The sequence below is a fragment of the Botrytis cinerea genome, chromosome 10 (genome assembly GCF_000143535.2).
Source record: "Botrytis cinerea B05.10 chromosome 10, complete sequence".
NCBI lineage: Eukaryota > Fungi > Ascomycota > Leotiomycetes > Helotiales > Sclerotiniaceae > Botrytis > Botrytis cinerea.
In genome coordinates, this window is record NC_037319.1 from 1,770,379 (window position 1) to 1,793,658 (window position 23,280).

Genomic DNA, 23,280 nt, shown 5'->3' on the forward strand with positions numbered 1-23,280 from the left:
TTATATAAAACAAGATTTTATAATATCTGAGAGAATATTGATGATGTTATACAGCATTGAAGTGTAAACAGGTCCGAAAGGGCTCTCAACTCTAGTAGTTCGGTTTTACCAAGTGAGACAGGCCTAATAAACATACATCCAGCTCACCCCCCTCCCGAGCATGTGTCTCTGCAACAGTAGTCCCAGAACCACCAGGTCGTCCATGTTTCCCTCATCTAGGACATAATACACAAGTTAAACACACCACAAGATACTGCGCCAAATACTTTAACTTTGCAATAGAAAAGGTACATAAATATCTAATATTTTGCTCAATCTCTAGACATCTCTAACATCTATCAAACGAAAAGGTAATTCTATGCACCAAAAAGCCGACCCAAAAACGTGTCTGATAATAAATGCACGCACCCGCATACTGCCCAAAAGGGCAATCCCCATCCATCAATGGACTAATCTCCCAATCATATCGAGAATCCTTGGCATACCCTTTTGCTCTAGGTATTCATACCCCCATGTGTGTGTATGAACGCCTCCATATTAAAACCCATCACCATGCATACCAGATCCATGTCCAATCCCAAAGCACCTATTCATCTCCCTTTCAGAGAATGTCTATCCATGTCCAACCTCAAAAGCAAGTCCATCCATCCCCTTCCCCTTTCTAATCATGTCGATAACCTATAACGAATGACGAAACAGTGAATTGACCAACTCCTTCAAAATTTCCCAGTTTTCAACGCCCAAAAGAAATCCCAAAGTTAAAGTCCATTCCCAACAAAACATCACACCCCGTCCTTCGATCTCCCATTACACTCAAATCCCAATTCTGGGTCCACTCTCCAACTTCTCAATCCCCTTTAATCCAGCTCCAAAGTCCATAACCAGAATCTTGGGATCCTGCCCAGTACTAACGATTCTTCTATAATCACTCTTGGCCCCCAACACCCAACTCGCATGCCACTTTGGAAAGTCCAGCAACAAACTTCCCGTTTCCATATCCCAGACTTTAATATCCTGATCATAACTCCCCGAAATTAATCTTCCACTAATTGAATCAATATGTAAAGATCGGACCAGATTTTCATGAGCATTGATTAATTTTAAACACTCCCCTGTATTGGCATTCCAGATACGAATAGTTTTATCGTTACCAGCTGACGCGATATATTTTGAATCTTCGGAAAATTGACTGCAAGCGAGACCTTTGGTATGGCGCGAGAATTCTCGAATATTCTTGCCTGTGTCGATGTTCCATAACTTGACTCGGAAATCTCCACTGCAGCTTACAATGGAATTTCCCCTCAATTGTACTGCATTGACTGGACCTGAATGGCCACGAACTTGTTTTATCAACTGACCCGAGCGACGATCCCAAATGCAGATACTAACATCCTTGGAACATGTAACGATGTATCGTTCATCGAATGCAAGATCAAGTACAGCTGCAGTGTGGTGTTCCAGGCGCATGATTGGTTCGTATCCTTTCTTAATATCGTACACGATACATGTACCGTCAGATGAACCAGTTACAAGGATCTCATCGTCGTACTGAAGACACAAGATCGATGCGTTGTGATGCATTGGGAAAGAAACAGTTCGTGGTTTACTACCAGGTTGTCGTAATTCGTCTGGACCTCGTTCGACTGGGCCCGTTGCATAATGTGTAAGACTTCCATCGGAAGCGGTCAAGAGGGCGGGATTGTTCACAATAGCTGGAGGTCCAATAACCAAGACACACTTGTAAGTTTTGATATCCCACACACGAATCGTTCTATCTCTAGAACCAGTGATGATTTTATGTCTACAAAAATATTAATGATTGCACTCGGGTGAAGAAAGAGGCAGTAGTAACTTACTCGTCGAACTGTGTACAATAAATACTGTCCGTATGCCCAAGGAGGTAAGTTGGTGTTGATTCGCCAAGAACCCATCGCTCGTCCAACTTTTGCCTAATGCGATAAATTTCTTTCCAATCCGTGTCAGGGTCCAAAGCTGGAACACCATCTCCTACTCCTGGAAGAACTGGATGGGGCATAGCATAAGCTCTAGATTTCTCTCTCAAGAAAGTCTCCCGCCAAACGTGTTTTGATCCTGCCATAAATGCCCACTTGCGAGAAACCTGCTCCACTCTACGTAAAGACTTGTGATCCAGATAAGATAGTATTTGAATAGCAAGTTCCATCGGAAGGCTCCCGATGAAATCAACTCGACTGATTGACGTGTCTTGGGCGTGTATCGAGTCGGCCAATGTACTGACCGCTATGCCAATAGCACTTTCCCTATCGTTCTGTTGTGTGTCTTCAGATCTTAAAAAGTTTCGATTCTTGAAGAGATTCTGGGCAGCTGCGGTAGCTCTCGCGGCTCCACCAGTCCCAGCCGGTATAATCGGAGGTGCGCCGCCATGTCCAGGGGTTGGGGAAGCTAATTCTGAGCAAGAATCCACAGGACCGTCAAAATTGAAGTGAGATGATATCACCCTCGAATTTCTGTTGAAGCTTGTAGCTTGTCGTAGTCTGTGCCAAGGGGAAGACGAAGAGGATGGACGTTCTTCTGTAGCATGCGAATGTCTCCTCTTTCTGTTCTTTAAGGATACCGACGCACGTCGAATTAAACCTCTGATACCTCCTGTCCGCCGCGCATCTAGCGGTTCTTCCAAATCTTCATTCACGGACAGATCTGACATTCGCTCTAACATATCAGTCTCTAAAGGAACGGATCCAAGACGCATTCTGCGAAAGGGAGCGCGGTTTGTGCTAGATGTATCTGCTGAAACGTCCCATCCTCTCGCAGTAGCAGGACTGATGAGTGTGACTCGCGCCTGCTGAGCGGGTGAATATTCATCATCTGGAAGGATTCGAGTCATTGTCGTCGCTGCCGGATGAAGAAATTGTGGTGGGTATGGATGTACTGGAGAGAATTGGCAGATCGATGAATGGTCTTGAAGGATTCAAATAATTGGGCCAAAACGTAAGGTCCCTGCAGGACGAATTTGTTGTCCGGGGAAAGGAACAGCGGAAGTCTGAGTAGACAATGGGCGGTGTGAATGAAGATTTTGGAGTGAAGTTTTGAATGGCAGAAGGGAAAAGAATGAAAGGAGACGAAATGAAACGAGGACGAATGGATAGATTAACAGGTTTATAAAATCAAATGAATGTGATGATGGTGGAGATGATGGAGATGATGGAGGAAATGGAGGAAATGGAGAAGGGAACGGTGAAAATGGAAGAAAGATGGATGGTTAGACCGTAGAGGAATCCCATTCAAGTGTGGATCGATAAAACGTTGCAATTCACAATCGTTATAACAACGAGAAGAATTAGAAATAATAAAGAATAAATAATAATAAATGCCAAAAAAATTAAACCGAAATGCCGTGGTTTGATATTTCTCTTTTCAGCTCATATTCCGTCGGATAAGGAAATTTCAAAAGTAGCTCAGGACTTAAAGCAGGAGGGATAAACCTTATCAAGGGAGAGGCAAATCTTATTCTGCTGCCAATTTTGGACGCGAGGGCGGTTGGATGGCACAAGTACCGGTCCGAGTAGCATTGTTCTTCTCACTTACTTCCAAGTTACGATCTGGGTAGCGACGCTAGAGACAGGTGTGAGTCTGTGAGAGGCTCGAGGGAGGTTAGGAGAAATAGAGTTTGCTCTCGATTCGCTTTGTGTGTCTCTTCTCGAATCGTAGAAGAGTAGACACGGAGAGTCGTCGAATACAAAATAGTAGCACATGGAATAGTAGAACATCGAGCAGGAAAACATGGAACAGATCCGGATTATTATCTCGACAGCCTTACCTTTACCTAGCACGCCGAGACACCTAGTAGATACTAATACCACCATCAAACTTCGGGGGACCCGTTGGTTGTACGGAATAAAGTTTCGAAAATCGGGTGTAGATCTTTTTTCTTCGCCGCCGGCTATGAAAAGAAGAAGAAAAGGAGGTAAAGAGGTACAGAAAGAGGCAAGGAGATAAAGCAAAAGAGGCAAAGAGGTAAAGAGATAAAGAGGTCAAAGAAATGATTGCTACTTCGGAAATGCATATTTATATCTTCGGCTATATCCACACAAAGCGATCAAGTACAATCAATACGCCTAGTCTACTTATCTTCTATCTTTACTATCCAACGACCTAATACATCTACTCATACCTGTCCATATATATCAGTCTATATATACCCCAAGATCTCCTTCCACTCGTCAATGAATAGACAGACAAACAAACAAACGTTCCCCAGTCCTCCCCTCCCCTCTCCAATTTCGTTCATCAATATTGCATGGCTGACTCCATCCCAGGGGTTGAAATTAATCATTCTCCTGCGTGCTCTAGTGATCACATCTGTACTCTGTGGACGAGTGTAAATCGAATCAAACTCCCCAACCCATTCCCATCAATTCCCATTCATCGCCGTTTTAACCCTCACGTAAATTTCCAAATCGTTTTTCGCACATGCATTTCTCGAGTTGATCGATACGGACCAGTGGGTAGGCAATAACAAGATGCCGATATCTGAAAGCAGCACGGCATACTCAAGTTCGGGGATTAAAATTGATCAAAGGGGTTACCATAAGCCCTAATCCGCTGATCCCCCAGACGTAAATCCTCATTAGCGTTGGAACTTTGATTGCCTTGTTGCAAAAATTTTATCCGTGAGTGGGATGATGAATGGAGTGTACCGACCCGTTCTGTCTAGCTAGCTATCTACCTACCGTGCCTACCTAGCTATTGATTTTGTGGTTTCTTATCCCAATCGAGCTTGTCATTGTTCACTGTTTATACTGTACGAGTACTAGCTCTGTCCGTCTATCTACTTCGCTACTTCGTATAGTTAGCTACTCGAGTATATACACGCACACATACACATATACAACTTCCAAGCTTAGCCAAAGACGAGAAGAAAAGAACCAACCGAGTCAATTATCTCCAATTCGGCATCAATCGAAATCGAAATCGAGATCAAAATCAAATCGAAATCAACCCGAGTCATCCATCATCTCTAATTCGCCATTCCATCTATCAAAAATCATCCCGAACGACCCCGAACGGCAAAAAAAAAAAATACCAAGCCTTCGTTCGGGTCGCTCCCAACTTCACCCTCGAAACGGAGAAACCCCAAATCCTCAATTCTCAAACAAGAAAACAGAATTCATCATGGCCTCACCCGATTTTCGTCTCCCCATGGCCTACAGCTGGTTCTTCCTCATCATCGAACCCATCTCCACCCTAGCCGGAGCCTACTACGCCTACTTCCAACCGCACAAATATCTGCTCCTCACACACGCCGCGTCATCCCCCTACCCCACCCCCAACGCCATCCCGCTCTCCAGCCACATCGCCCTCACACAACTCGCAAACCTGTATCTCCTCCTCGCGCTCAACGAAGCCCTCGTCCTCCGCTGCACCTCGGATCTGCGCGTCTGGAAAGTCTTCCTGTTTGGTCTGCTGGTGGCTGATTTCGGCCACCTGTATAGCGTCCGCGAATTGGGCTGGAGTATTTACTGGAACGTGCCGAGTTGGAATAAAATGGCGTGGGGAAATTTGGGATTTGTGTATGTGGCGGCCGGGATGCGGATTGCGTTTTTGAGGGGCTGCGGGTTGGGCACGGAGGAGGCGCAGAGGAAAGCTGTGAGGTCGCAAACTTTAGCGAAGGGGCTGAAGGGGGCTTGAGGGGTTGTGGTTTCTCTGTCTGTAGATATATATACTCCTTCTACTCGTCAGATATCTGGGTACTGGCAAAGTTGAAAAAGTGCCCAGCGTGAAATGATTGATACTTGTACCTGCCCAGGTAACTCTGCACCGCCCGCCTTCTGATTGTTATGTTGAGACAAAGTCAAGTGATTCCAAGGAGCTTCGTATTTTCTTCCTATATATTAATAAGTTTAAGATACATGTATGATTTTATCGTTGTCTCGGCTAGGTTTTTCATCAACGATTCGATTCATTATCGTTATTCCATCCTCTTTCTCTCTTCTACATTGCATGTTAGTAGCTTCTACTCTATATGCACTGCACCTTGGTATCGAACTCGAAGTAACCCTCATCAGAGATAATCTGTCACGATTAGGGACCTGGTAAAGTTGAAGTTCTTTTTTCGTTCACTCTCCAAACTGGCCATCTGTGTTACTATAGTTAGCAATACCATATCTGGATAAATGCTGCACTCTTATAAGTATGAATATTCCCTATTTCTTCCTAGTCTCAAAAAGCAGGAATCCGGTTTATGAATATAAATTCACATGCTGTACCAGAGAGGAGAGAGTGGCCGACCTGCTTCTTGACCAGTTCACGGATCGGTGGCGTAGTCATGTATAGGATGGCGTTTTGGAAAGACGCATGATGTTGGCGAAATTTGGGAATTTTGTACGAGAAAGTTTTGTTCGTGTGGAGATGGTTCAGGGGTGGAAATTTGAGAATGGAAAATCACTGCGTCGATGTATTGCTTCTATGGTGTCAACTGGGAATGATGATATATCCTTGGATAGTACTAGAGGATATCAAATAGTATGGTATGGGTTATGGTCGAGTGGGATATCCCGTCTTCTGTCATCCTTTTCGATTTCTCGGGTTTTATCGTTTATCTCGCGCACTGTCATTGTGGATGAATACATTGAGATTACCTTCGAATCGGTATGATGTATTTACAAATGTGAATTATCTCTTGCTTACTTTGCTTTATCCATCGCCGGAGAAATCGTTCGCGCTGTTGCACCGGTGACTGAATCCTGGGCCGTCCTGATCGGGGTTCCTTTGACTCTTGATATCAAATGGTAAAGGAACTTGGAGGATTAAATAGTAGCACACGATTGATTTTTTCGAATTCAAACGCTTCCTGTTGGATTTTTAAGCGAGCTGTCTATACTAGCTCAGCCTGCTATGATAGATTCTAGTGTATTTTCGTACTCGTCTCTTGGAGGAAGAGCGTTGTAAGATTTCGAATCTCGTATCCCTCGAATCGACAGACGGAACGGCTAGCGAGGTGTGGTAATCATTGTGAATGGAGAGTGCGATTGGGAGGTGAATACCACGCATGTGAACTTATTACTATCTTACTCTCGAAATGTTGTAAAACCACGATCACGCCACCACAATCAGCCTAGACAGCTCGGGAGAATGAAGGGAATGCACCATGAGTTTGAATCCGGAGGAAAATAATCATGATAATTTTAACTAAGGTGATAATTGAGAAGTATAGAGGCGCTGCCGGTGTAGCTTATAGTGAAAATAGAGTATTCATCTGATGAATGAGTACATTGGATGACAGTGAAAGGTCAAGCGATGAGCAATGCGAAACGGTATGAGATGAAGCAAGGTTGATAGTAGACAAGTCTTGCTGCAAAAACTCTAGATCTGGTACCAAAACTCGCAAGTGGAGAAGGATTGTTCTTCACGCAAGTATAGACTTTGCTTGGTAGCACTGTAAAGGGACTTGAGACTTCAAGAATATGATATAAATAATCAAGTCGTGGAGACGTGTAAAATTTACTCCTGTCATACCGATTAACCATAGCCCGCCCCACGATCCTGTCCTGAAAAATATCAGTATCAAAACATGCAAAGGGGATACGCACATAATTCTCTAGATTCGGGTGAATATAAGTGGATAGCGCATATACATGGTCTCAGAATCGCATCGCAACCTATAAGATAGCCGCGAATTTGAAGTCGATGGGAAAGCTAAACTAGTCTTCGTTCAAGGCTGCTGCTGATCCTTTGACAGTTTGACCTTTAATTGAGGTTCTCGCTACCGCTGTACCCAATTTGAAGAGCGGGATGGATATGGATACCTAGGTATGATGTATATCACAAGGTTCTTATGTTGGCTCCGAACTCCATTATCATGGATTCGTATTATCATTCATTGAATGATTGTTGTTACTAGATAGTTGATGAAAGGTAAGACGAGAGAATGAATTATGGGATGGGGAAATAGGATGGTGATGCTGGGCCGACCAGTAGTGTATCTGCTTCAATTTTTTACACGGTAGATAGTAGTAAAGATGAGCTCACCATTCACCATTCATTTTCACAACTTCTTGCACTTCTAAAGATAACGGGTATTTTCAATCTGTGGTATAGTTATCACCCGAGTATCATATCTCACAGACAAGCGTTAGAACAACTGGAATCGAAAAGAAAGATGAGTTGCATTAGAGGAGAAATAGTCTCTACGAATGCAGCGCCTAGCGAACTCTTCGTCGAAATGCTAGCAACTAAGCAATGAAGGCTGTCAAGTAGCGAAAGTTCTTATCCAGAAAGAAGCCTTAAGACTACAAATATCTGTGCAGTCCATGTTGAAGGAGTTTTCCTTTCTTATAATACTACTATAGCTAAATACGAAATTGTAACTGAAAGTATGGGTATTAACAAGTAGTTTGATTGTGGAACATACTAAGGACTAGTGAATAGCTCGAATATAAAAGGTGTGATCTGTGGGTCTAGTCTAAGCTTTGCACTAAAGGTATACTGCATGGAGAATGACACATCATGTGTATAGATAGATCCCTTCTCGTAGATTCTTGCATGGGGTAAGTAACGTCCCTTGATGCTGGATGAGTTCTCTTGGGGTGACTAACCCGTATTTGCGATGACATAAAATATATTGTCAAAACAATAATATGATATTTAGCTTTAGATGTGAAAAGAAACATGACAATTTGATAGAAAAGACTAATTATAAGTCAACTTAAGAATCAAATTCTTCTAATCGAAATCATGTAGAGAACACAATATATCGGGAATTTTTGCTATTGTTTTTAGTCTTGAGATGAGACGGAGAAACTTCGTGTAGTTGGAATAATTAGTATGAGAAAGTAATACTTCTGGAACGATATAGTACTGAGTGCTATTATGAGACATGTTTACACAAGATGTGTAATATGCATAGAGCCTGAAAGCCTATAGTAGAGGGCCGTTCGAGGGTAAGAGAGTGCGCTTTGTATACTCCTTCTTCCTCACTCTGTACCTCTTCGTTTATACAGTTTCCGACCATATAGCCTTTTATTGTATAATAGAAACTATGATCAATCAAAATCACTTGAATAAATGATCAATTTGCTTGAGTTTGAATCGTTTCATGCGACTTTTGGATTTATTTAAATTATCGGAAATTGTCGAATAGTTGTGGACTATTTGCGAAACCCTTTCAATACACCTTATATTGATTTTTACTAACATATTGTTTCACGCATGAGACCACCTTGATACCAGAACTTAAAATACACTGTTAAAACAATATCACTATATAAAGAAACCTATATATATACACAACAGTTCTTCAAAGATAGATTCTCGACACACTCTAGACATCACCACTAACTCTATCTTAGAAGATAATCAAGCCTACCATCAAAAAGTTGAAATCAACGACCCATTGCATTTACAATTCTTTACAAACTTCACCCCAAACAAAACTATCAACACAATCACATGATCGGCTAATAAGGAGAACAAATCTCTTTCCTTTTGAAGTAACAACTCGAATAATGCATGGCATTACCTCACTAACAAAACCGTCAGAATAATTAGTTGATCTAGGGCGCTTCAAGGCTTTACTACTAGACCAGTAATAATAATCTGAGTTGCTTAGTCGGCAAGGCTTAGCCACCAATCCAATCCCAGTCTTTTGGAAGTCTGTCTAATTTTTATAAGATTTCTTTCCCATAAACTATCAATCAACAACCTTTCTTCCTTCAACACCAAATTAAGGACAAATCAAAATAATTATTTTCGTACAAATGAGTCACCTATCGAATCTTCTTTCATGATTTATCAAAACACGTTTACTAGTTTCAAGTCCTTTCCATTTCCTCGATTTGATGGAAATTCAACTTTGAAGCTTAAGCTGACCCCTTCGATCTTCAAAAGCAGAAACACATCAATTCACGTAAGCCTTTTTACATTTCTCCCCTTGAGAGAGATACATGATCCTCTCTTCCGATCTATATCTCTGTCTTGCTGTCTTCAACCCGTCAAGATATCTCTCTGAGTCTCTATTTTAGAACTGAAGCTAATTGCTTCACCCTTCTAACAGAACCAGACCACAAAAGTAAGTCTTCTATCATCTCATTTCATCAAGAGGGACGGGAGACCTGTCTTTCCAAACCTTGCCTTGCATTTGTACCTTTTCAATTCCTCCCAAAAGATTCGGGAGCGTCGCTGACACTTTCAATTTTTCTCCAGAAGGTATGGGTAACTCAGTTATTCTCACAAACTCATCAACATCAATGACAAAGGACAAGTTTAGCCAATCAGAAACGGACGACTCGAAAGAGCAAATACATTTTGGTTGGAGGTGATGCGGTTGCCGTTCCACCGCTGCTTTATTCTTGCAACCTCGGGGTCTCAAGACTATTCTCAATTTATGGGCTCTGTACCTGACCAAAAAAAGATGACAATCTTGGTAGATACTTCACACATGGCCAGACACAGAGCCAACCAAAATTCATCTAACCGAAGTCAGCTAATTATGATTTTCCTTGGCTCAGCATTCACTGATGATTCTTTTTAGAAATTAGGACGCGTCAACTAAAAGAATCAAGCTTCTACAGCCGATTTGTGCTGAAGTGTGCCAATCCTGAACGAAGATTCGGCGTAAACATTAGCGGAATTTGAACCAAACTATAGGACAAAAGTAGGTAATTGAAGATGAGGAGAGGGTGAATGAGAAAGAGATAGTGTGGTGTGTGTCCTATTACTGCTGTCACTTGCTAACTACTATTACTGAAGAACAGCAGATGATATGCCAATTATGCCAAGCTTTGGTATCAGATAGCAAACGCGAATGGCACTCAAAGTGGTCTCCTTACTTGACGGTGAATGTACATGTGATTTCTTCTCTCTTTTCGAGAAATTGGGCGTGGATATATTCTAACAAAAAATAGTGTGTAGCCATTTTTGGCAGAATATTGCATCCGCATCCTCCATGCTATCGCTAGTGAGCAGCAAATCTCTTTTTTGAGGAAAATGGCTACCTGGTCATCACCAGCAGTCGCAATGCACAAGAAATTGAAGATCACAAGATCTGGGCAGAGTATTATTCCCGAACCAAAAGCTCTTGTGGTCCGTACGATTTTCGGATATGATACAATGGCTTGTACTATCAAAACAGAGAAGGGGGGATGGGGCGGCTCTTGAACAAGCCAGGGAAGCATTTTACCGATGGAGCTCACTTTTTCTAGAGCGGATCTAGCAATTTGTTCTCAACAAATGGATGCTAATTCCTGTCCACAAAGCTAGACCTAGTCAGGCTTATCTGAAGGTCGCTTTACCTGTGTACGATGGTGTATACTAGAGTACCTACTGGATAGATGATAATCCAAAAAGTTACCCTCAGCCGCTTCGGCGTGTAACTTAAAGAGACTGATTTGACCATGTCTGATCTGAACACTGATGAGTTGTTTTACTACCTTAAAAAAGTAAGTCGCTCACACTCCTTGTTTACTTACATGCTAAACGCAATTCTAGCCATAGATATCCCGGGATTGATAGTCTCCCATGTAACGAAGCATAAACGATAACTGGTTTAATAAGACATTTGAAGTGTCACAGTATAGTTGCTTATACTCATACAAGCATGGATTAATAGACTCCCACTCTCTGAGATGACCATAATGGTCATGTATGACTGGTGGGATTCCTTTGGTTGATGCACCGGCCATTGGTGCAATTCTCAGTCCGTTGTCAAAACTACACAGAGGATTTCAATGACTAAATGGCCGTGAGCCTGTGTTGGAATGTCATGGAGCTTCTCCTTCAAAGTATAATTGACTTTGTTCTGCAGTCTTGGTAGGCTCTGAACATTCAAACTGTTGGACCCCAAAATATTTGCTAATGCTGTCACAGTTTGACAAATCCCTCGAGACTCTCCTTCGACCACTACAATAGCCCCTACATTGGCCTCGCGCCATCTTAAACCAAAATTAAAAGGTGCCTGTCGTCTTTCAATAGTCGGTTCTTGTTTGTCCAGCTTAAAACGAGCAGAGGAGAAATACCTCATCGTAATTCACTTAAAACCCACCGCGGCTGCTCAATGCAGTCAGAGAAGTTGGTCCACTCGGTCAATGTGGTTAGTAAATCTCCAAATTTATAGTTTTCTGAATGAGCCGGTTGGCTCACACTCCTTCGAACCGCCCCCTTAGTTTCTTGAACCCTCAATGACATCAAGATACCAACAGGTCACTGTTGCCTTCTTGGCTCGGATTTAGCTTCAACATTCTGAGCCCCCCAATTCCATTGCCTTCTTTGCTGATGCGTATTTGAAAAGAAGCGGGTGACAATTGTTACCGGTTGGAGGAAGAGAAAAACAGATGGCTGACCATATCGGAGGACTGTGTATGTGAGCAAAGCTCTCTAGAAAATACAGCCATGCAGAGTAGAGACCAATTCATGATATTTCCTATAGCCGCCTCCGGGCGTGCCTTTTGGATGGTGATGGTGATGATTAGAATTTTCAAGCGCATCATAATTTGGGGTGGAAATATGGTGACTGAAGATACTGTAAGTAATTCCACCATACAGAACTGAATGTCGCATCAGTATTGATGAATCTTGCTGACAACTCTGAAGTGCGAGCATTCTCTATTTGAGATTTTGAGCTCCCATGCTTTTCCTCAATCCCTTGATGTTACTTTCACTCCTGTGCTCCAAGTCACCATTCCAGCCAAGACTTGGACCTCTTGTGGGTACCAGCATTGTTCAGATATTGGCGAAATTTACTATCAATGTCTCCAAAACCCGTGATTTTCAACTCAAAAGGCTTCTGGAAACCGAATCTGAGCCAAATACCAGATTTTCGACGGTCAAAAGTTCATCTGGGAGTCCCTCGCCCCACAAAACCAGACTCTAGCAAAAACTGTGGAATAATTGCCATCGAGGCTATAGCAGCTATACTACCAACGCTCCTAAGACTTCTATAAGTTGTTGGGTAGTATGCTCAACCCATCTAATAGCATTCGCCTTGTGGTAATAGGTTTCTCCAAGAGATGTGAACAATTCATTTTTCACGAGTCTTCAGATTGCCAACATGAAGATTCTTCAACTGCTCAGCTGATTGTTGGTCGTTCTAAGTCAAAATAATGCAAAGCTTGCTGAACCAGGCGATGCACCTACCTCCACGCTCTCAAAAGGTCTTCCAGACCCATCCTGCTCCGCGCTGTCAACTGCAGGAACATCCCTTACTCATCGAAGTGACGGAAGCTAGACTGGAAGGAATTTTGATCAGTGGTCACAAGCCATAATGACTGCTGCAGAGTTCATTGAGGTCTCCTCATCTTCCACCAAAGCGACATCAAATTCGGTTCCATCACGCTATGAAGTTATAAATGAAATTCTTTCAAATGATATAACTTGTAATGGTAGGTCTCGATGGTTACTTGAGCTTAAGCTCTAGTATGCAGTGGGAATTGTAGGAAGACCAGAAACGATCGGCGGATATTTAAGAGACGTAGAGAGCGCACCGGACTCGACGGAGACTCGGAGCTTTGCCACCAATTTGTCGAGTGCTAGAGCTCGAGACAAACCGGTTTCAGGGTGATAGGCTGTTAAGAAGAAAAGAGGATATTTCTGGGGCCCCTCTTTTATTCAGCATCAGATTTCTCTCCAAAGAAGGAGGGGGGGGGGAAGAAGCTGACTGTTTCAAACACAAACGTTGATGGGACAAGACTGCAGTTGAGGGGCGGGTAAATAGAAGTCTTCATGATCTTTGCTTATGCCTAGAATTATCTGATGGAAAGATTAAACAAATATTGGTACCACCCTGATGATGTAGGTGTGTATATTGGAGACTTGATGTGTTACTCAAGTGGTATTATCAGTCTCGCATCAAAACAAACTATTCTTTCCTCTAGCCGCTTCGGCGTGCTCCCACCTCTTCTGATGCCGTGATTGTTGACTAAAGTTCTTCATTTCAATGTTTCGATATTGCAATCATTCAGGCATGTGTTAGCGTTCTTCGAGGATTACCAAAACTGACCTGAGATAGTGTTGTTATGAATCTCAAGTAGGATGTCGACCCATTCTCTTTCGATAAAACCGATGTGTCTCTTGACACAGTCACAAGTTTTGGCACTTGCTCGCGCGCTTTCTCAGCTAGGAACACTTCATTTTTCGTCCCGAGCAACTCGTCCGTGTAGATCTCTGGCTTTGATGTTTTCATGGTCTCTCGGCGCTGGTGCAATATTCTGAGCTCCATGATCTCCTGCCTAAAACGGTGCCAGCCTGTTGTCAATTACTCGCTTGCTCTCTTTGTAACTCCATTGCGGACTATTTTCAAAACTAGGACTCAGCAGCATCATTTTTTCATCCAAACAACACACTGTCAATGGAATTGATTTCACAGCACAACTGCGGACAAAATTTCTCGAAAGTAAACAATGCTCAAATAGATGAGAATCCAATCTGTTTCTTCTCTTGGAACTTGCGCAGACTGTTCTGAGATTCTAGCTCCCAGCATTGTTGAACAAGATCGTGTATTTACCACCGTGTTATGCTCTCGGCTGACCGGAAAGCCAATAACTTATTGTCCCAACGTCACTTCAAAGTACCACTCTGCCCGTTGAAACCATGGTAGGCCACTACCCTACCATCGGAAGTTGATAGGGCAGAGATTTGAATGAACCATCGCCAGCACAAAGCCATGCGATTATTTAAGTTATTGTAAATCACTAGGGAGCCATAAACTTGTGCTTTAGATGAAGCGATTGCCGCATTAAATGTTACTGCAGAGTAGCAAAGTAGGACATACCTAAAGCATCAGAAAATGGAAGATCTAAACAGAACATGCTCCATCAACAATAAATTGAAGCGCTAGTCGAGGCACAGCAAGATATTCAGCCTGGTCGCTATATTTTGACCTCAAGCATCAAAGGCTATCCAAAGACTGTATCATGCTAATGACCGGTTTGGTATCTAGATCCAAGCATGCTAACCGGACTCTTCATTCAACCTTAAGCCTACCCTCCCTTCCTTTCTCCACCACAACCCACCTCGATTTGAACAAAAAAAAAAAGATTGAACGAAGAACGCTGCAGAGGAGGTCATGCAAATGAAGGATGGTGCGGGATGTCATAAGACCTTGATGTTGTAGTGACTCGACCAAGTAATTTCATTCTTGATGATATGGTTGAAAGTGGTTGAACTTCTCCCATATGCCGGAGTGGAGAGTTTCGAGAAGTAAGGTGCGGGGAAATACGAACAGGTTAATATTGAAGCTTTTCTGTTCGTTGATATTTTCAATCCAGTGATTGCCATGTTGATGGAAGAAAGCGTTGAAATGGGATTTGACCTATGATATCCACGACCTGAGTTCCACAAAATACCACTCGGATGTGAACTTAAACTCTTAGTGAGTGGATGATGTGGGCCATAGAAAGATTCGTGCATTGTTCTTTTTACGTTCACGTCTGGTTCCATTGTCAACTACCCACAAGAACAATCACACCAGTAGACTGTGGTTTTTCTTCCCAGCTAAGAAAAGCCTTGTGCAAGATGTTGAAAGTCATACAGCCCAGAAACCTCAACACCTAATATTAGCTGGATTCTAGCCATCTCTCTCCAGTTACAGGCTGCAGTTAGACTTCATGGCTACACTGAACTCAATCATCTTCGACGATCCTCAGATGCTGCTCAGATTATTGGCGGCTCTCGGCTGAATAAGGAGGAGCGTGTTGAGTAATGTTTTGGCGTACCAAGAGACCATTATATGCCCGAATAGCTAGATTTTCTTCATAAATACTGAAAAAAAACGATACCAAGATTGACCAGTGCATGAAATACTCTGCGAAGCTGTTACGTTATGTCATAAGCACACAATCTGGCTCCCGCATAGTTGATCTCAGAATTGTCAATGATGCTTCCAGCTTTAGTGATATTTCCCACTCACCAGATCTTCCTCATGCATCGCAATATCCCATTTGAAATTGACGTGAACTTCAATTACCCTCACATTTACGAGCCAATTAGAGTTTGAGATCTCTTATTCCCCAAATTTGAGAGAGGACTTAATGAAGCATAAAGAGAGGGAATGGATAACTCTAGGTGCCCAAGTATCTGTCTCTGAGCTCAATGACTATCGATAAAGATTATGCTAGACCCTGTCGACGGCTGGTACTACTTCACCTTGTTGTCACGCTTGATATTACATCTCGAAACCGGACGGACTTATTCGACTGGCATTGTCTATCTTCTTCTTGTTGTATTCTAAACTAGAGCTTTCCTTTCCAGTAGGATAGATACGGACTTGGTATTGACAGTGGTGTTGAAATATTTGCTTCAGCTTTGATCTTGGAGTGGGATAAAATTGCGTTTCATGGGTGAATGGATTATATAAGTCGTCGTAAGATTTCGTACGTCCTCTGCTTCTAACTTCAAAATATGATTTATTTTTCAAGCAAATATAGTGAAGTTCTCAAGTTGAGTATCATGGTTGTCAGTGGTAGATATCAAAAAGATCTCACTACCCCCCTCCTTTCGGCACAACATCGCTTAATTTTTCGACAAGAAACGTGAGAATCATGTATTATTACCTTGGTACTATTAGCGAATCATGACCCTAAATCATCTAAGTTGTATCTATTTGTTTTTCGATACAATCATATTTAACACATACTGTTTGCTCACCTATCGACATTCTAAACAGCTCTCACCTGCATCTCAGCACCCCGCCTGTTCTTGTGCAACAATCTCATTGGACAAGTCCCTCATCGCTCACGTGCACTGATCTGCAATGATAATATTTTGTTGCATGTCTCCTAACCCTAATCCTATGTGCCTGTCTCAGATAATTCCTAACCCTAACCCGAAGACGCATTGGGAGAGTGAGAACATACTCCGAAGTATACGTCGGTATCTATCAATATCGACCGATCTATACGATGTACTCCCCTTCGATCATCGCCTTCAAACTTCCTCTTTCTATTCCATATTCACATGATATACTTACTCTCCCTTGTTCATCTGCGCCCGTCATCTTCATACTCGATTCTTCACTGTTTCTGGAAGAGAAGGTCACATCGCATCACATCAAGGTTACAATACAGCCTTCACCTCACCTCAGAATCAATAATCAGTTTCTAGAAGTGTACACCACAACAGCCCACTACGACTGTATCTGAGGAATAGGTAGATCGCAAATTCGCGATCGAGATGATATTGTGTATCGATGTTTCTTATCTACGTGTTGTACAAATATTGATTGATTGACTGCTTGATTGATTGACTGCTTGATTGATTGACTGCTTGATTGATGAAGGAATTGATTCTTGGTAGGTAGATTAGGTGAACCTTGAGGATTTGAATCTGCCGCACGGCGCAGTACGATGCGGATGAGGAATCCTCCCGTCTCTCTACAAACCTGCTACTTTTACTGTGAGGCATTCTTTTAACTGTACTTTTCGCTCTCATCGCAAAATCTGCCATTTATCTGCTCTCCCAATTTTCTTTCCAGGGAGTCCAGACCAGATAGACTCAATTGCTGCACGAAAATATTGGTGGCGCCCTATGGCTTATGACACCAGCCCGTACAACATTCAGAAGAAGCAAGGCAAGGTAAACAAGGTAAGGATAGATGAAAACTTCCGGACGCTTGCATTAGTTGTGTTCGAAACGGTGTAAATTGAATGGGCTGAATGGATCGACTGCAATAAGTACACAAGATAGCGAGATTGATTTTTGATAAGGCTGGATCGTCTTATTGATTGTGTTGGATGGGCATTGGATGGGGAAATGAGAGGTTGTTTAATTTGTTTATTGTATATCGATGTTGATTATTGTATCTCTGGATATCAAGATCTAACTCGTGTACCTACATACGCGAGGCTTGCTTGCTCATTTGCTTATTAGACATGCAATGCAGATTAACTCCAAAGCCCTCTCATTCAATGTTGTGCTGCAGCGAGGCTTACATGCGTAGGCTAGTACCCTTCTTGGTCCTGTAAATAAAAGGGGAATACATGAGAATTCATGTACACAGTGCGATTCTGTACTTGTTTGCTTACCGCTCCACAACGCCCCCAACGCCTCGGACGCCTGGAGATACGCCTTTCACACAGCGTGGGCGTTTTATGGGATAACTGTTGGATCTAATATTGGCTTTTTATTCGATATGTAACATACGGAATTGGCTCCCGAACTCGTGTGGAATTGATTGATTGATTGAGAGGAAATTCGGGATCAATAGATGTGAGGAGCTTAACAGCCAATGTCTACCCGTGAAAGCTACATATGATCTTGACTCTGAAGCATCAAAAGGGTCTCGACTAGACATGTCTGCTGATCTTTGAAAAGACTCTACCAAATGCTATGGCATTCTACCTGCATCTCAGCATCAGCATCTCACGGACCGTTCAGGGCTATTTTCAGAACAAACCGTTCATCACATGACATAATACCATGCATGATGTTTTTGATTACATACAGCCAGCCGAGAGATCTTAGCACTCTCTGCTCTTTTTTTTCTTCCACCTTTTCCAGATCCGCGTTCGTAGTCTGCTACTGATATCTCCAGAAACGTGCCTGCATTTTCCCTAACCTCATAACGGGCCCAGCTTCCCAATCCATAAACGCAAATTCTCATTTCAGCATTCTCGTGAGAGAAGGAGCAAGATGGCGTGGCCTCCTCGACTTTCCTGAGAAAATCCTGGTAGGAATTGGACGTGCGAGTCGGGCATATTACTAGGTTGGGGGTTGGATGTGGGCTCAGATGCCACTTATGCAGGGGTATCGTGAGGGGCTTCGGGAGTGAGATCTAGAATTGGTCGGGCATGGTCTGGGCCAAATTAGTGGAGAGTGAATTTTTGGTGGTGGTCGAGACTTTGGTGTTGGCGAGAGAATGAAGGAGGTGTTTGGGGAATGCTTTGATATATTGCATGAATCTGAACTTTTGGAGAGGTCGAGGATACATGTAGATCTCCATGTATCTAGATGCTCATATATGTATACTTTACAAAGATACAAAGAAACATCTTGTAGTTGCTCAGTAACCTCACGAGCTCGACGATTCCAACTGTTTTCCCAATAATCAGTACGCGCATCGTATCACCACGCTTCGCCCTAAAATTCAATATTAGACTTGCTCGTCTCGCCCATATGGTTACTCCAAGCAGTCTCCAACCCCAATATGGTGCAGATAATGGCTTAGAATGGCTTGCGGCTTTTCCCAAAGGGTTGATCGTAGCATCTAGTCGAATGCAGATGCCACTCTGACTGGCTGAATGCCACATGGGATGCCTCCATACAGGACGGATAAGAATCTGGGTATGGCCTGGGTAGTGACTACCTAGCACCTAGGTATAATACACTCGGGATATTAATTCTTTCTCCCCAAATGATTCTCTCAATGGAGGAGGAAATGGAGGGGAATCGGCATAGAGGGCGATAGTGATACTTTGTACTTAGATGAATGGAGGCATAACAACGGATATTGGATCAAGAACTCCAATGTAAATCTATCCCCATGAGCCAGTCTACAATCTAATTGATTTTCCTCCAAGTCTACGATGGCTGGCGATCATATCACATCATTCGCAGTCTTGTGTGGTTCCCCCTCCCAGTCCAGTTCATCTGTTACCCATCCATCCACAGGTTCCAACGGAACGAGAGGAACGTAGAAACCTTGCTTTGTGGTTGGCCTGGTTGAATACGGACTGGGAAACCAAGGGCATTTTGCCTGTATCAAAAATATATCAAATCAATCTGTCTGCTTGGACTACCGACCTAGGACCTACCTACGTGGACTGCGCCCGACACACGCCTCCAGAAGGGAAAAATCAAGAGTGGAGAGTTGGAAAGTGGATATGAATGATCTGTTCGAGGACGTGAAGGATTGAGAGCAAGATCAAACAAATATCATTCGACCACCACCCACACAGCATACCATTTTTCTCCTTGTGCGGAAGAATTATCAACGGCTTCAAGATTTATATACCAGGATTCTTTTTTTTTATTTAAAAAAAAGAGGATTTTCCTCTCCAACTACTGTCACTCTTTTGTATCATTGCTTTTTTGGGTCGTTTGCAGATATCATCTGCATGGCATCTTGAGGTCTTTACCTTTATTTTTATTTTTTTACGACAATTCCTTTTTCTGTTCTAGATCAACATCGAATTCAATTAGATACGATACGATAACTTATATAGCGACGACGAAGGAAGGAAGGAAAGAAAGAAAGAGAGAACGAAGGAAAACCCAAGCAAGGACATCCATCGAATAACAAACATCAGACGAAGATACACACATACCTGTCTGTCTGTCTAGGTCCGACATCCATCCAACCATCAACCATTCTTCATCGCAATCGATCCGGCTCGGGACGAAACAGTCGGGACGGGAAGGATTGAAGGAAGAGAATCAATAGATTGTTCTCTCGTTCTGTAACAATTGATACAATACAATACAACACAACACAATACAATTGCATCTTCCTGAACCAACGCTCGATAGTATAAGTGTTAACTTCGCTTCCATCGACGACTATCCGGGTTGTCGAATAGAAGTTCGAAAAGCGATGCTGGAACCACGACTATAGAGATATACCACGCCGTCTTGTATATACTTGATATCTTTGGACAACATGGGAATGGATCTGGGAATGCATCTGGCAATAGATCTGGATATGGATCTGGCCATGGAAAACATGTCTGAGGTGTTGATATCCAAGCCTCCATCTGATTCGCTTTCCTCTTTTTCTTCGCAACAATTCATGTCTCACGATCCAACGGTCGCGGCACCAATTCTCCCAATCCGCCCCCCCACCGTCACCAAACGGGTTTCAAGCAATCAAGCTTCGCTCACCACATCATCGTCGTCATTGTCATCGACAGCCTCTTTCGCCAAAAGTTACAAAACTCGTAATCTTCGTACCCTTTTTTCTCCCACTAATCTTTTAATACTGTTAACCATATTTTCCTCCTTCCTCGTCACAACATGTGCCGCCGAGTTTTATATTGAAGAACGAATGGTCGAAGTGCGAGAAGACATCCCCGAACTATTTGCATCCACACTCGCACGTCTAGCTCGATCTGGCACTATTTTAGTTGATCAACGACCCGATCCCTCGCTCCCACGCAATTCGCTTCCGGAACTTAAGACTTGGGAAATTAAATTGAGCACCTCTAGTGACGAAGGAGAAGTTGATAAAGAAGAACAAGAAAAAGCAATCCGCGTTCCAATTCACCCTCAATCTTCAAATCTAGATCTCGATTCCGACCTCAATGAAAAGAGAGACGCAGCAACCATAACTTCCACAGCGACAATCACACCTCCCAGAAGTACAGGTACAGGTGCAGGTACAGCAACCGCGACCGAATCCTCCTCCTCGTCGTCAACGCTGGCGGAATCGCAGACGAGTAGCGGACTGGTGTCCGCTGCTACAGGAACAACAGCCACTTTGCCCACGCCGTTCGATAGTGGGTTCTCGAGCAATATTACTTCAACATGTTCGAGTTTCATGATGAACTTTTTGGCAAACGAGACTTTTAAAGCTTGTTTGCCTTTTTCATTGTTGTTGCAGGTATGTGATTTTTATTTTCGAAAGAGGGTGTGGTGTGAGACAAAGGGGAAGGTTTTGAGGAATTGAAAAATGGACGACGTCGCATGCAAGCTCAAACAATGGCATTATTCATTTCTCAGTTCTTCTCTCTCTTTGATCATTCCCACTACGCCAATACGTCCAATTGATACATACATTCATTCTAGTCCCAACCCAAAACTAACCCCCTTTCCTACAGAACTCCAATTCCTTCTTCCAAGCCTCCAAATCCCTAGTTCGCATCACCCAGACCCTCGACGCCTCCTGCTCCGCCAACGCGCAATCATGCTCAAATCTCATGTCGTCGTTCGCCTCCAACATCACCTCCACCGACGCCTGCTCCGTTGATCTCCTCGCCGCCAATCCGCTCGTCACACAAGCCCGTCTGGGTCTCCTTGCCTACTCCACTCTCTACACTGCATCCTGTCTCAAAGATCCATCCAATGGCGCATACTGCTACGCGCAAGCCGTCACAAATTCTTCCTCCCCAACAGATAGCTACATATACTATCTCCCTCTGAATACGAGTCTCCCCGGAGGCTCCCAACCCACCTGCAATCAATGCCTAAAAAACACAATGGCAGTCTTCGAATCCGCGGGTGCGGTCAGAACGAGCGCGATAGCGGGCACTTATGCCCAAGCAGCAGGAATGGTCAATGTGCAATGCGGACCGGGATTTGTGAATGCGAGCCTACCCGCTGCGGCGGTAGTGACCGGGGGCGCCGGATCACGGATGGATGGGCTGGGTGGGGGAATGGGTTTGAGTAGTTTGGTGCTACTGTGGATTGCGGTATTCCGATGGTTGATATGAGGACAGATACGAAACTGGATGCGAATATGGATATGGAATCGAAACTAGACGATGAGAAGGAGAGACAATGGGATATCCAATGACAAGAACAAGAACAACAATAAGGCCCGCGCCAGGCCCAAAACCTCGACATCAAGAGGAGGCTTCACAACCGTACCCACATACACATACACACACAAACTAATAATCCGCAACACAACTCGTATACCCATTCATCAGACACATTTAATGGTCAGGATACCCTCCATTCACTCATGTCACCTCACGTCTTCTGATTCCATCGGTACAAACCCTCGAGGTCCAACTCTCAACTCACAGAGTACCCACCTCCCCAAACAGCAGCAGACAAGAACAGAACAGAACAGAACAGAACAGAACAGAACAGAACAGAACACGAGTAACAACAGGATCTTATACCCAAGACACGGAACCGAGAACGGAACCAGAGGCGAAATAGGACAGGACAGGACAGGATAGGATAGGATAGGACAGAACGGAATACTATCGGAAACGGATAGTTTGAGTGTGATTACCAAAAATTCTTCTTCATGGCCGGTCATCTATCTATCTATTTACTTGGGTACATAGATAACATAGATTAATTCAGCGGCGGCATTGGACCTTTTACACTTACTTACTTATTTATTATAACTATTATTAATCTATATTATAACTATTATTAATACTACTACTATTCTATAATCATATTCCATACACACACACACACTTTCTCCTCTCCACAAAGTCGAGGAAAGAATTTGGAATCGAAGTTGAATTCTCTCTTGATGTGTACTAGATATCTTAGGAGACAATGTGATGATTGCTATCAAAAGAAGGACGAAGTTTTGAACTCTGGAGTAACTAACTAATGGGTTGTCTGGGTAGTTGAAAATCAATGTATATCAAACCAACAAATCACCTTCACGTTTCACCCGCCATGTATATTTAG

At 43.1% G+C, this 23,280-nt stretch overlaps 3 protein-coding genes across 3 annotated transcripts; 2 read left to right on the forward strand and 1 right to left on the reverse strand.

Moving 5' to 3' along the window:
- Positions 1 to 28: 28 nt before the first annotated feature.
- Positions 29 to 3,920, reverse strand: BCIN_10g04620 (hypothetical protein). Its single transcript, XM_001557350.2, has 2 exons — positions 1,857 to 3,920; positions 29 to 1,801 (listed from the first exon to the last, which is right to left on the reverse strand). Exons 1-2 carry the CDS (start codon positions 2,861 to 2,863, stop codon positions 814 to 816), a joined length of 1,995 nt encoding a protein of 664 aa, XP_001557400.1. The 5' UTR covers positions 2,864 to 3,920; the 3' UTR covers positions 29 to 813.
- BCIN_10g04630 (hypothetical protein) lies at positions 3,912 to 6,643 on the forward strand. Its single transcript, XM_024695637.1, has one exon. It carries the CDS (start codon positions 5,152 to 5,154, stop codon positions 5,665 to 5,667), a length of 516 nt encoding a protein of 171 aa, XP_024551431.1. The 5' UTR covers positions 3,912 to 5,151; the 3' UTR covers positions 5,668 to 6,643.
- A 12,677-nt stretch (positions 6,644 to 19,320) lies between these two features.
- On the forward strand, positions 19,321 to 23,262 carry BCIN_10g04640 (hypothetical protein). The gene is made up of 2 exons (XM_001557342.2): positions 19,321 to 21,502; positions 21,720 to 23,262. The coding sequence occupies exons 1-2, from the start codon at positions 20,564 to 20,566 to the stop codon at positions 22,329 to 22,331; spliced, it is 1,551 nt and encodes a 516-aa protein (XP_001557392.2). The 5' UTR covers positions 19,321 to 20,563; the 3' UTR covers positions 22,332 to 23,262.
- The last annotated feature ends 18 nt before the right edge of the window (positions 23,263 to 23,280 follow it).